This window comes from Oncorhynchus tshawytscha, unplaced genomic scaffold (assembly GCF_018296145.1).
Source record: "Oncorhynchus tshawytscha isolate Ot180627B unplaced genomic scaffold, Otsh_v2.0 Un_contig_65_pilon_pilon, whole genome shotgun sequence".
NCBI lineage: Eukaryota > Metazoa > Chordata > Actinopteri > Salmoniformes > Salmonidae > Oncorhynchus > Oncorhynchus tshawytscha.
Window position 1 is genome coordinate 214,740 of NW_024609760.1, and position 15,100 is coordinate 229,839.

General features: G+C 46.9%; 1 protein-coding gene across 1 annotated transcript in view; it reads right to left on the reverse strand.

Moving 5' to 3' along the window:
- LOC121845768 (protein diaphanous homolog 3-like) overlaps positions 1 to 15,100 on the reverse strand; it is a 243,787-nt gene that overhangs the window by 197,675 nt on the left and 31,012 nt on the right. The window contains exons 2-3 of the mRNA XM_042317656.1: positions 6,935 to 6,967; positions 1,568 to 1,741 (exon numbers count right to left, since the gene is read on the reverse strand). Of these exons, the coding sequence (XP_042173590.1) occupies positions 1,568 to 1,741; positions 6,935 to 6,967 (207 nt within the window). The remainder of the gene's footprint in view (positions 1 to 1,567; positions 1,742 to 6,934; positions 6,968 to 15,100) is intronic.

Sequence of the window (15,100 nt, forward strand, 5' to 3'; positions counted from 1 at the left end):
GCCCGCCACACAGAGCCACACAGGGCCCGCCACACAGGGCCGCCACACAGAGCCCGCCACACAGGGCCCGCCACACAGAGCCCGCCACACAGGGCCCGCCACACAGGGCCCGCCACACAGGGCCCGCCACACAGAGCCCGCCACACAGAGCCCGCACACAGGGCCCGCCACACAGGGCCCGCCACACAGAGCCCGCCACACAGAGCCCGCCACACAGGGCCCGCCACACAGATTCAGGTAAATCCCGGGTGACATTTTCTTTCAGGATTTGACTCGAATGGCACCCTATTCCCTACATAGTGCCCTAATTGTGACCAGAGCACCTATGGGCCATAGAACAGTAAACCCTTACAGGAAATAGGATTCCGTTTGGAACGTCAGACACAACAGTTCCGTTGCCGAGGGAGACAAGCTTTTTAAATCCTCCCCCACCGGAACACTAGGTCAGAGGTCAGAGAGAGAAAAGAAAAAAAAACAACCCAACAAGACATCTTATGAAACTTTATAATTGGATGTTCTTTTGAGGAAAATGAGTTGAAGAGGTTTTCTGTCCATTGGATGGTCTGATGAACGAGATATTCTCTACTTTTGAAAGTGAAAGAAGAAAAGAAAATATCTACGAAGGCACCGTGACCCGAGAGTCTGCGGAATGAACACCTTTTTGTCGTCGTCCTGACTAACAAAACGGAACTGTCCGCATGACCAGGAAGCTTGCTATAAGACCGAGTTTGGGGTTTTATGGAAAAACTTTTTTTTTCATTGGAGTACGAGACCAAGAGATGTTGTCACTGTGATTGGATGTTCTTGTGAATGAAATGTCTCTTCTTTTGAAGAGAGGAAAGGTGTAAAAACCCCACCATGCACCTCACCTCACACGGGAAAACGGAACGGTGTCTGTCTGCAGGACCAGGAAGAGTCAGAGACGTCGTGAAGCAAACAAACGTTGAATACCAAGGTATAAAAAACCCACAATGCACCTCACCTCAGTTTAATACCAAGCTGATGTAAAAACGTGTTGAAAAACCACAATCCTGAATGTCCCAGAATCCCGTAGAGACAACTGTGTGTGTGTGTGTGTGTGTGTGTGTGTGTTCCATTATTGACTCTAGTCTGTATTTCCCCCTATAACACCTCCCTGAGGGCGGTCAGAAGACAGGAAGTAACGGTATGTATGTTGAATGTGAAACTGTCAGTATGTCTGACTCTGAGAACATGCCCTGCAGCAACATAACGTACTACCATCATATTCTCAAATACACACACAGAGAGACAGAGAGAGAGAGAGAGAGACAGAGAGAGAGAGAGACAGGAGACAGAGAGAGAGAGACAGGAGACAGAGAGAGAGACAGGAGACAGAGAGAGAGACAGGAGACAGAGAGAGAGAGAGGAGACAGAGAGAGAGAGAGAGAGACACACACACACACACACACACATCCATCCATCCATCCCCTACCATCATCTTCTCAAATACACACACAGAGAGACAGAGAGAGACAGGAGACAGAGAGAGAGAGAGGAGAGAGAGAGGAGACAGAGAGACACACACACACACACATCCATCCCCTACCATCATCTTCTCAAAGAGGCCCAGTATCTCCTGTTCTGAGGTGATCTTGGAGGACAGTTCCTCAAACTCAGCGGAGGAGGAAGACCATTCAGACGAGGAGGAGTGTTTGACGTGAGGGAGGTGAGGACGCTCTTTCTTACTGCCCGGGATACGGATACTGGCGAACCTGTCCATCTGAGGAACACACAGACAGGGACAAGAGAGGCCAGTCATTAAAAACACCCAAAATGTTCTCGTAAAACAAGGTTACGGACCACATTAACAAAGACCTACTGACAGACTAAGCTGTTGTTAAGACACATCGAGGTCGAAGGTTAACACTGGCCTGATGGTTAACAACAGGTGTTAGTGAAGCTGTTGTTGGTTCCCCCTCTCTACCCGGTCCCCCTTCTCTACCCGGTCCCCCCTTCTCTCTACCCGGTCCCCCTTCTCTACCCGGTCCCCCTTCTCTACCCGGTCCCCCTTCTCTACCCGGACCCCCTCTTTACCCAGTCCCCACTTCTCTACCCAACTGTGGGACTTTTGGTCTGAACTGTGGGACTTTTGGTCTGAACTGTGGGACTTTTGGTCTGAACTGTGGGACTTTTTGGTCTGAACTGTGGGACTTTTGGTCTGAACTGTGGGACTTTTGGTCTGAACTGTGGGACTTTTGGTCTGAACTGTGGGACTTTTGGTCTGAACTGTGGGACTTTTGGTCTGAACTGTGGGACTTTTGGTCTGAACTGTGGGACTTTTGGTCTGAACTGTGGGACTTTTGGTCTGAACTGTGGGACTTTTGGTCTGAACTGTGGGACTTTTGGTCTGAACTGTGGGACCACTCGTCAACGTGTCTGCTAGGAATACAGACATTCTACCAGCCAATGACAAAATGGACCAGCATTCGGCTGGTGTTCATTTCCCTTCCCTGATATGTTAGCAGAAGGAGAAATGGTTATTTTTCAGGCTGCCATTTAGTTAGTTTTCAGTCTTGTCGTATCATTATTGTCAGAGCAGAAGAAGCACGCAGGGCCTGATGCTGGCTGACCAACGACAGACCAGATGCATCAGGCGTGGGGTTGTTGGTTCCATTTAAGCGTCAGACAGACAGACTCTCTTCATCCAACTCCCTCTGAAGTCTGGCTAATGTACATCAGTAGTACCAAGTACAACAACCCTAAAGCCCACCACTATCAGTCACCCCATCTGTCTCTACTAGAGTGCACTCAACGCTGTGTGTGTGTGTGTGTGTGTGTGTGTGTGTGTGTGTGTGTGTGTGTGTGTGTGTGTTACACTCAAATACCCTACATTACAAGACAGAGACAGCAGCCATGACCCCCAAACCAGTGAGTCCTATACTGACAGTATGGTAATACACTATAACACTTAGTGACCCCATAATACACTATAACTTAGTGACCCCATAATAACACTTAGTGACCCCATAATACACCATAACACTTAGTGACCCCATAATACACCATAACACTTAGTGACCCACATAATACTACACCATAACACTTAGTGACCCCATAACACACTATAACACTTAGTGACCCCCATAATACACTATAACACTTAGTGACCCACATAATACTACACTATAACACTTAGTGACCCCATAATACACTATAACACTTAGTGACCCCCATAATACACTATAACACTTAGTGACCCCATAATACTACACTATAATAATTAGTGACCCCATAATACTACACTATAATAATTAGTGACCCACATAATACTACACTATAACACTTAGTGACCCCATAATACTACACTATAACACTTAGTGACCCACATAATACTACACTATAACACTAAGTGACCCCATAATACACTATAACACTTAGTGACCCCATAATACACCATTACACTTCGTGACCCCATAATACACCATAACACTTAGTGACCCCATAATACACTATAACACTTAGTGACCCCATAATACTACACTATAATAATTAGTGACCCCATAATACTACACTATAACACTAAGTACCCTGACAATATGATAACTCACCATAACACTGTAGTAAGACTGGATGGCTGGAAGGATTGAAACCCTTTAGACTGTGTTTTTCCCTCTTCGCTCTGTACATCGTCAGCATCTCTATTGGCTGTACAATAGGCCTCCATTATTTACAGTCTCTGTTCTCTTTCTGTTCATATACTCAGTGTGTTTGTTTAGAGTCAAGCATCTCTATTGGCTGTACAATAGGCCTCCATTATTAACAGACTGTTCTCTTTCTGTTCATATACTCAGTGTGTGTTTGTTTAGAGTCAAGCATCTCTATTGGCTGTACAATAGGCCTCCATTATTAACAGACTCTGTTCTCTTTCTGTTCATATACTCAGTGTGTTTGTTTAGAGTCAAGCATCTCTATTGGCTGTACAATAGGCCTCCATTATTAACAGACTGTTCTCTTTCTGTTCATATACTCAGTGTGTGTTTGTTTAGAGTCAAGCATCTCTATTGGCTGTACAATAGGCCTCCATTATTAACAGACTGTTCTCTTTCTGTTCATATACTCAGTGTGTGTTTGTTTAGAGTCAAGCATCTCTATTGGCTGTACAATAGGCCTCCATTATTTACAGTCTCTGTTCTCTTTCTGTTCATATACTCAGTGTGTGTTTGTTTAGAGTCAAGCATCTCTATTGGCTGTACAATAGGCCTCCATTATTAACAGTGTTTTCTTTCTGTTTATCCTCCTGTTTATCGTCAGTGTGTGTTGTGTTTGTTTGGAATCCAGCGCTCCAGTGTTTGAGCTGGGGGTTTTGGCAGCGTTGTTCGCTCTGCAGGAAACAGAGCCGTGATCACTGCCTCTGATTAGACGATTCTGTTTCCACTCCCCTCGGCACAAGCAGACACAGATCGTCGTCAAGCCAATCGATTCACAAGAAGGGATAAAAGATGGAAAGGACAGCGAAGATTATAGAAAATTACACGGATATAACTGGAGGGAGGGAGGGAGGGAAGAGAGGGAGGGAAGAGAGGGAAGAGAGGGAAGAGAGGGAAGAGAGGGAAGAGAGGGAGGGAGGGAGGAGAGGGAGGGAGGGAGGGAGGGAGGGAGGGAGGGAGGGAGGGAGGGAGGGAGGGAGGGAGGGAGGGAGGGAGGGAGGGAGGGAGGGAGGGAGGGAGGGAGGGAGGGGGAAGAGGGGGAGGGAAGAGGGGGAGGGAAGAGGGGGAGGGAAGAGAGGGGGAGGGAAGAGGGGGAGGGAAGGAGAGAGGGAGGGAAGGAGAGAGGGAGGGAAGAGGGGGAGGGAAGGAGAGAGGGAGAGAGGGAGGGAGAGAGGGAGGGAGGGATGTAATTCCAGTAGCATTTCAAGGCCGGCGATGATTGAGTCGTAGCCAGCGGATTGGATCGTGCTGGCTCAGCGTCAGCGGATTGGATCGTGCTGGCTCAGCGTCAGCGGATTGGATCGTGCTGGCTCAGCGTCAGCGGATTGGATCGTGCTGGCTCAGCGTCAGCGGATTGGATCGTGCTGGCTCAGCGTTAGCGGATTGGATCGTGCTGGCTCAGCGTCAGCGGATTGGATCGGGCTGGCTCAGCGTCAGCGGATTGGATCGTGCTGGCTGGCTCAGCGTCAGCGGATTGGATCGTGCTGGCTGGCTCAGCGTCAGCGGATTGGATCGTGCTGGCTGGCTCAGCGTCAGCGGATTGGATCGTGCTGGCTGGCTCAGCGTCAGCGGATTGGATCGTGCTGGCTGGCTCAGCGTCAGCGGATTGGATCGTGCTGGCTGGCTCAGCGTCAGCGGATTGGATCGTGCTGGCTGGCTCAGCGTCAACGGATTGGATCGTGCTGGCTGGCTCAGCGTCAGCGGATTGGATCGTGCTGGCTGGCTCAGCGTCAGCGGATTGGATCGTGCTGGCTGGCTCAGCGTCAGCGGATTGGATCGTGCTGGCTGGCTCAGCGTCAGCGGATTGGATCGTGCTGGCTGGCTCAGCGTCAGTGGATTGGATCGTGCTGGCTGGCTCAGCGTCAGCGGATTGGATCGTGCTGGCTGGCTCAGCGTCAGCGGATTGGATCGTGCTGGCTGGCTCAGCGTCAGCGGATTGGATCGTGCTGGCTGGCTCAGCGTCAGCGGATTGGATCGTGCTGGCTGGCTCAGCGTCAGCGGATTGGATCGTGCTGGCTGGCTCAGCGTCAGCGGATTGGATCGTGCTGGCTGGCTCAGCGTCAGCGGATTGGATCGTGCTGGCTCAGCGTCAGTGGATTGGATCGTGCTGGCTAAGCATCACCTGCTGCACTGTGTTGTACAGAAAGACGTTGTTGGGTACAACGCATCAACAATACATGTATCTACTACGGTCCCCCTCCCTTCCTGTTATTAAATAGCAGTCACGTGGAACAGTACAGACCTAACAGGGGACAGGGTCTGACAGAGAGCCAGGCTAGAAGCAGAACATTCAGACAAATTGTTGAATCTGTCCTCAACAAATTGTATTAGGCTACACGGGGAGTTGACATCTATATCGTTTTAAAATGTCTTCGCTGTCAAAAACAGCTGTTCATGTACAATCTTTTGGCTTTCCTCGGTTGCTTCCCAAACGGCACACTATTACCTGAATACTGTAGTGCACGACTTTTGGACCAGAGCCTTACTATGAGCCTAGGGTCAAAAGTAGGGCACTACATAGGGAATAGGGTGCGGGCGGGAGAGAGAGAGACGCGGGCGGGAGAGAGAGAGACGCGGGCGGGAGAGAGAGACGCAGGCGGGCGGGAGGGAGAGAGAGACGCGGGCGGGAGAGAGAGAGAGACGTGGGCATGGGAGAGAGAGAGAGAGAGAGAGACGCAGGCATGGGAGAGAGAGAGACGCGGGCATGGGAGAGAGAGAGAGAGAGACGCAGGCATGGGAGAGAGAGAGACGCGGGCGGGAGAGAGAGAGACGCGGGCATGGGAGAGAGAGAGAGAGAGAGACACGCAGGCATGGGAGAGAGAGAGACGCGGGCGGGAGAGAGAGACGCGGGCGGAGAGAGAGAGAGACGCGGGCGGGAGAGAGAGAGACGCGGGCGGGAGAGAGAGACGCGGGCGGGGGAGAGAGAGAGACGCGGGCGGGAGAGAGAGAGAGACGCGGCTAGAAGCAGGCAGGTGGGGAAGAATGCACTGTAGAGAGTCAGGAAGCATACTGCTCGTTACCGGAGACATACTGTGGAAACACACCACATGTTAACAGAGAGATGTGGGTTCGTGAGCCTCCGATGTTAGTCTGGTAATGGGAGCATCACTACTGTCGTCTGGAAACTGAACAAACATGCCATTAGTAAAGAAAGAAGGAAAAGAATGAGGGTTATGTACAATAGAACAGACAAGGTGACAGAGAGAGTAGGGAAGAGGGAGAGGCAAACAGGAGACTGAATTCTGAAAGAGAGAAATAGGTCTTACCATATCATCCTTCATGTTTTTAACCTGTAAATGCTAGAGGTGGGGGGGGCAGAAAAATAAACAAATATCAGGATATGAAACTATTATATATATATATATATGCTGAAGAAAAAAACTTAATACAAAATAAGTATCTAGGGTTAAGATAATCAATCAAGTCAAAAGTGCGTATCATTTCAGTTTTCAGAGCAATCAAATCAAATCAAGGTCAACAGTTAAATAGACAAGTTAATTAATATGATGACATTAACAGCACGGTGCTGAGTTAATTAATATGATGTCACTCCTCAGGTCATTAACAGCACGGTGCTGAGTTAATTAATATGATGTCACTCCTCAGGTCATTAACAGCACGGTGCTGAGTTAATTAATATGATGTCACTCCTCAGGTCATTAACAGCACGGTGCTGAGTTAATTAATATGATGTCACTCCTCAGGTCATTAACAGCACGGTGCTGAGTTAATTAATATGATGTCACTCCTCAGGTCATTAACAGCACGGTGCTGAGTTAATATGATGTCACTCCTCAGGTCATTAACAGCACGGTGCTGAGTTAATATGATGTCACTCCTCAGGTCATTAACAGCACGGTGCTGAGTTCATATGATGTCACTCCTCAGGTCATTAACAGCACGGTGCTGAGTTAATACGATGTCACTCCTCAGGTAGAGGACTCAGAGACCATGGAAGGATATCATATGACAGAACCAAGTGAGTGAGTTAACAGAGAGAGGAAGAGAGCCTAGAACTGTGCCTTGGGGAACACCAGAGAGAGAACAGGAGGGCCTAGAACCGTGCCTTGGGGAACACCAGAGAGAGAACAGGAGGGCCTAGAACCGTGCCTTGGGGAACACCAGAGAGAGAACAGGAGGGCCTAGAACCGTGCCTTGGGGAACACCAGAGAGAGAACAGGAGGGCCTAGAACCGTGCCTTGGGGAACACCAGAGAGAGAACAGGAGGGCCTAGAACCGAGCCCTGGGGAACACCTGTAATTAGGAGGACCAAGTTGTTTACAAAAAGCTTCTTTTTTTTAAGTAGTTGACAAAAAGCTGTTAAAGAGAAAAAGTAAAAAAATAGAGAAACATCCACCAGGGCTCCAGAGCATTAATCTGGAACCCAGTGTGTAGGATGAATAAGGCATGTAAATGTGGAGCTCTATTACCAGGCTGCTGTGAGCACAGAGGACATTCTCCGCTAGGTTAAACCCTGATTTCTCACTGGGCCCTGCAGAGTGTAAACGCTAGAGTCATATTCTCCTCGTGGGGAAAGAGAACACAGACGGAATTCAAAACTCCTTAACGCCAATTGTCAGGACTGTGCTCAGGGTTTAGACTATGCTAGTGTGCTACAGAGACCGAGCCTCTGGTGTGCTATATAGAAAAATCAGGCAATCTAAAGACTAGTCCTATTGTTCCCAATGTTCATCCTCTTGGCTTTTACTCAAAATACAATCCACTAATTGAGGCAAAAGGGAAATGGGTTCTCGTACAGAAAGAACATACGCAAACTAACTGGTATACAAAATAAATAAAAACTCTGTTCCGCTGTTAAAATCCTGTCTGATTTAACCCCTGGGTCTTCAGTTGCACTTCATCTCATTTTGAGTGGAGTCTGGAATGAGACAGACAGGCCCACACATGTAGAGACGAGGATATCCTATCCAAGACCATCGACTCATTAACTGAACAATTCCAGACGGAGGCACTTTCTTATTTCTTATTTCTTTCTTTTTTTAAACGACCAAAAACGGGAACCAATCAACAACTTCCATCTGTGCATGCAAATATTGACAAGGGTAAAAAAAATATAAAAAAAGGTTACTATGGTTACTATGGTTACTATGGTCACCTTGTGCTACAGCAGGAGGAGCTGAGCTACGCAGGAGAAACCAGAAGCCTCAATCAATACATCAGTCCTATAATTACCATAACATCCACAAGGCAGAGCATGAAACATGTCAACCTGTCAATGCAGAACGCTAATGACTTTCTAGGATTAACATTTTACAACTTTCCATTTGGAAACAAACTACCTCTCACAGACTAGAGAGAGAGAGAGAGAAACAGAGAGAGAGACAGAAACAGAGAGAAACAGAGAGAGAGAAACAGAGAGAGACAGAGAGAGACAGAGAGACAGAGAGAAACAGAGAGAAACAGAGAGAGAAACAGGGAGAGAAACAGGGAGAGAAACAGGGAGAGAAACAGGGAGAGAAACAGGGAGAGAAACAGAGGGAGACAGAGAGAGAAACAGAGTGACAGAGAGAGACAGAGAGAGACAGAGAGAGAGAGACAGAGAGAGACAGAGAGAGACAGAGAGAGAGAGACAGAGAGAGACAGAGAGAGACAGAGAGAGACAGAGAGAGACAGAGAGAGAGAGACAGAGAGAGACAGAGAAACAGAGAGAGACAGAGAAACAGAGAGAGACAGAGAAACAGAGAGAGACACAGAGAGAGAGAGAGACAGAGAGACACAGAGAGAGAGAGACACAGAGAGAGAGAGACAGAGAGAGACAGAGAGCGAGAGAGAGCGAGAGAGACAGAGAGAGAGAGAGACAGAGAGAGAGACAGAGAGCGAGAGAGACAGAGAGAGACAGAGAGAGAGAGAGACAGAGAGAGAGAGAGAGAGAGAGAGACAGAGAGAGAGAGACAGAGAGAGAGACAGAGAGAGAGAGACAGAGAGAGAGAGACAGAGAGAGAGAGAGAGAGAGAGAGACAGAGAGAGAGAGACAGAGAGAGAGAGAGCGAGAGAGAGAGCGAGAGAGAGCGAGAGACAGACAGAGACAGAGAGAGACAGACAGACAGAGGAAAGAAGGAGGGATAGATATATTTTTAAAAAGCCTGCCAAGCCAGGCAGAGAGGCAGCACAGTACCCAAATGTACCATATTTCTCTCCCTCAGATCAATTCAACGATTAGCCCAGCGAGTTGAGGAAGAAATATGCGCATATATACATATGACAGGATAATTGGATGCATAATTATTGAACCTAAAAAAAAAAAGGAAGGAGTAGTTTCTAACTCTAGCTTCACAACCTGACAATTTGCAAAGACACACTTGCAGCACAACGCAGTGGACGTGTCCTCAATGGCACCCGACTCCCCTACATAGTGCACTACTTTTGACCAGAATAGGGTGCTGTTTGGGAAGCTTACCGTAGCTCCGCCCAAGCAAGACCTACTTCAGAACCACAAAAAAAAAAAGACCCCAGGCAAGTTGACAGCAATTATGCATTCAATGTCATTTTTTTGTCAACGGTCGACTCGACACCGGGGTTTTCAGAATTTGCTAGACGCAAATAACCATCACGTGAAAAAAATAAATGTGTACGCAATCGCTTCAAGTTCTGACAGCTTTTGTAGTCAACTACTACACGTCGTCATCAAAGCTTCTCTTGGTCCCAAAGTTGGTCCATAATTAGAAAGTTAAACTACTGACGAGACAGAAAGTCCAACTGGGCAGCTTTTCAAAGTGGTTTGGAACTATTCCAAAAAAACTCTCCTATTAGACACAAGAGGCTCAATCAGATCATAGAGAGGCTTGAAGGGAACCAATCAGATCATAGAGAGACTTGAAGGGAACCAATCAGCAGTTGAAACAATAAGAATCGGAACCACTCTTAAATTCCCAGACAAAGATATGGATGTTTGACCATCCATCCGTGATATCAAAACCTAAAAACCACTCGTACTAGTCAGCTATAGTTCCCTTTATATTTGACATTAATCAAAAATCCAATTAATGGAGGCCAATAGAGAGATTGTGAGGCTTGCCCTACGCATATGTGAAATGACATGATTAATGTATGTTTAGTGACCATGATAAGGATGCAGCTATGTAGGTTTAGGTCACGGGGTTCCCAACGTGTTTTGGCCCACAGCCCCATGTTGATATCTGAAAGGGAGATACCTAGTCAGTTGTACAGCCGACTTCACATAGATATGAACTGGCGAAGTGTACCATGACTTAAAAATGGTGCTTTCAAGAAATCTAAGAACTCTGAAAAATACGATGTCAAATCATGACGTCAGTTTTCTACAGGTCTGAAAGTCGGAGTTCCAGAACGAGGCCAGAGTTCCAGAACGAGGCCAGAGTTCCAGAACGAGGCCAGAGTTCCAGAACGAGGCCAGAGTTCCAGAACGAGGCCAGAGTTCCAGAACGAGGCCAGAGTTCCAGAACGAGGCCAGAGTTCCAGAACGAGGCCAGAGTTCCAGAACGAGGCCAGAGTTCCAGAACGAGGCCAGAGTTCCAGAACGAGGCCAGAGTTCCAGAACGAGGCCAGAGTTCCAGAACGAGGCCAGAGTTCCAGAACGAGGCCAGAGTTCCAGAACGAGGCCAGAGTTCCAGAACGAGGCCAGAGTTCCGGAGTTGAAATTCCCAGTTGGATGATAACGACCTATATGGTAATTATTTTTTAGTTTGTTTACAAACATTGGAGTAAAACAAGCTTGTATTTTAGGTTCTGATTGGGTTATTTTGTATAAGGATCCCCATGAGCTGCTCTTCCTGGGATCCATCAACATTAAAGCAGTTCTATACAGTTTAAAATCCTTTACCCAATACATTTAGTGGGGTGCGTCATGACTGTCCTGATCAGGTCAGGTTACAGGAGACCACAACCCTACAGATTATCTCTCAACCCAAACAGAGGAGGAGAGATCTAGGGGTCTGAAGATGTGGGGGGGGTTATGACCCCTCACACCCCTGGTAAATCTCAGGCCACAGACAACATTCCTTTGTCCTGTTACTATGGAGAACCAGCCTCAGAACATTAAACATGAAATAAAGGGACTTTGGAACAATGTGGCTGACGGAAACCAATGGTCGTCATGACGATAGATGGAATATGAGAATGTATGTCATTTGGTGGTCATGACGATAGATGGAATATGAGAATGTATGTCATTTGGTGGTCATGACGATAGATGGAATATGAAAATGTATGTCATTTGGTGGTCATGACGATAGATGGAATATGAGAATGTACGTCATTTGGTGGTCATGACGATAGATGGAATATGAGAATGTACGTCATTTGGTGGTCATGGCGATAGATGGAATATGAGAATGTACGTCATTTGGTGGTCATGACGATAGATGGAATATGAGAATGTATGTCATTTGGTGGTCATGACGATAGATGGAATATGAAAATGTATGTCATTTGGTGGTCATGACGATAGATGGAATATGAAAATGTATGTCATTTGGTGGTCATGACGATAGATGGAATATGAAAATGTACGTCATTTGGTGGTCATGACGATAGATGGAATATGAGAATGTACGTCATTTGGTGGTCATGACGATAGATGGAATATGAGAATGTACGTCATTTGGTGGTCATGGCGATAGATGGAATATGAGAATGTACGTCATTTGGTGGTCATGACGATAGATGGAATATGAGAATGTACGTCATTTGGTGGTCATGGCGATAGATGGAATATGAAAATGTACGTCATTTGGTGGTCATGACGATAGATGGAATATGAAAATGTACGTCATTTGGTGGTCATGACGATAGATGGAATATGAAAATGTACGTCATTTGGTGGTCATGACGATAGATGGAATATGAGAATGTACGTCATTTGGTGGTCATGACGATAGATGGAATATGAGAATGTACGTCATTTGGTGGTCATGACGATAGATGGAATATGAGAATGTACGTCATTTGGTGGTCATGACGATAGATGGAATATGAGAATGTATGTCATTTGGTGGTCATGACGATAGATGGAATATGAGAATGTATGTCATTTGGTGGTCATGACGATAGATGGAATATGAGAATGTACGTCATTTGGTCGTCATGACGATAGATGGAATATGAAAATGTACGTCATTTGGTGGTCATGACAATAGATGGAATATGAAAATGTATGTCATTTGGTGGTCATGACGATAGATGGAATATGAGAATGTATGTCATTTGGTGGTCATGACGATAGATGGAATATGAAAATGTATGTCATTTGGTGGTCATGGCGATAGATGGAATATGAGAATGTATGTCATTTTGGTGGTCATGACGATAGATGGAATATGAGAATGTATGTCATTTGGTGGTCATGACGATAGATGGAATATGAAAATGTATGTCATTTGGTGGTCATGACGATAGATGGAATATGAAAATGTATGTCCTCTTTGTTTTGTTATTGAAGGTTAATAGATGACGTTATTACGAAAAACATTGTAACTTTACTTTGTGTGGAAAATGTCCAAATCAAAGAGTATGTTTTGGTAAAGATGAAATGTGAAGTTAGTTGTCTAAAATTGGATTTGAGTCAAATCTAGACTCTCGACTCAAATCTTGACTCTTGCCCTTAACTTGGTACGCCCAGAGAATTGCCCTAAAGGCGGTTACACCCACTTCTGACCCAAGGGAATAAGACCTGTGAGTGAAGAATTAACAGATCAGACTAATGACCTCAGAGAGTCAGGACACCCGTTTAACGTCCCATCTAAAAGACGGCACCCTACACAGGGCAATGTCCCCAATTCACTGCTCTGGGGCATATTTTCATTTATTAATTTTAGACCAGAGGAAAGAGTGCCTCCTACTGGCCCTCCAACACCACTTCCACTGTCCTGGGGCATTGGGATGTTTTATTAGACCAGAGGAAAGAGTGCCTCCTACTGGCCCTCCAACACCACTTCCACTGCCCTGGGGCATTGGGATGTTTTATTAGACCAGAGGAAAGTGCACCTCCTACTGGCCCTCCAACACCACTTCCAGCAGCATCTGGTCTCCCATCCAGGGACTGACCAGGACCAACCCTGCTTAGTTTAAGAGGTAAGCCAACAGTGGGATGCAGGGTGGTGCTGCTGGCATTGCAAACTAAAGCTGTTCCCTGTATAAAATGGGTCCCAATGGGCCCTGGTCAAATTACATTCTACTCCCTGTATAAAACGGGTCCCTATGGGCCCTGGTCAAATTACATTCTACTCCCTGTATAAAACGGGTCCCTATGGGCCCTGGTCAAATTACATTCTACTCCCTGTATAAAACGGGTCCCTATGGGCCCTGGTCAAATTACATTCTACTCCCTGAATAAAACAGGTCCCTATTGGCCCTGGTCAAATTACATTCTAGAGACAGTCTCATCCCAGTCTCTGGCTGACAGACTTTACCCAGAAACCCCAGTCTCATTCCGGTCTCTAGCTGACAGACTTTACCCAGAGACGCCAGTCTCATCCCGGTCTCTAGCTGACAGACTTTACCCAGAGACGCCAGTCTCATCCCGGTCTCTAGCTGACAGACGTTACCCAGAGACGCCAGTCTCATCCCGGTCTCTAGCTGAGTCTTAAATTACTGTGGGGTTTTGTCAAAAGTAGCACACTACGTAGGAAATTAAACAGGAAGTCATTTGGGATGCAGCCTCCACTCTCTATCAGAGACACAAGATCTCCAACCAGTCTCTCCGAGGCCCACCGCCACCAGTCCTGGCCAACAAGACACTAAACAGACCCAAGGACTGAGAGAAGGAGAGGAGGGAGACTAACCAACTGCCTGATATCCATAAGATCCCTAAAGCTCTTACGAAGACAACAGTATCAACAGTGTCGTCTCGACAACAGTGTCGTCTCGACAACAGTGTCGTCTCGACAACAGTGTCGTCTCGACAACAGTGTCGTCTCGACAACAGTGTCGTCTCGACAACAGTGTCGTCTCGACAACAGTGTCGTCTCGACAACAGTGTCGTCTCGACAACAGTGTCGTCTCGACAACAGTGTCGTCTCGACAAGTACCGTCTCGACAAGTACCGTCTCGACAACAGTACCGTCTCGACAACAGTACCGTCTCGACAACAGTACCGTCTCGACAACAGTACCGTCTCGACAACAGTACCGTCTCGACAACAGTACCGTCTCGACAACAGTATCAACAGTACCGTCTCGACAACAGTATCAACAGTACCGTCTCGACAACAGTACCATCTCGACAACAGTATCAACAGTACCGTCTCGACAACAGTACCGTCTCGACAACAGTATCAACAGTACCGTCTCGACAACAGTATCAACAATACCATCTCGGACACAGTATCAACAGTATCAACAGTACCGTCTCGACAACAGTATCAACAGTACCGTCTCGACAACAGTACCGTCTCGACAACAGTATCAACAGTACCGTCTCGACAACAGTATCAACAG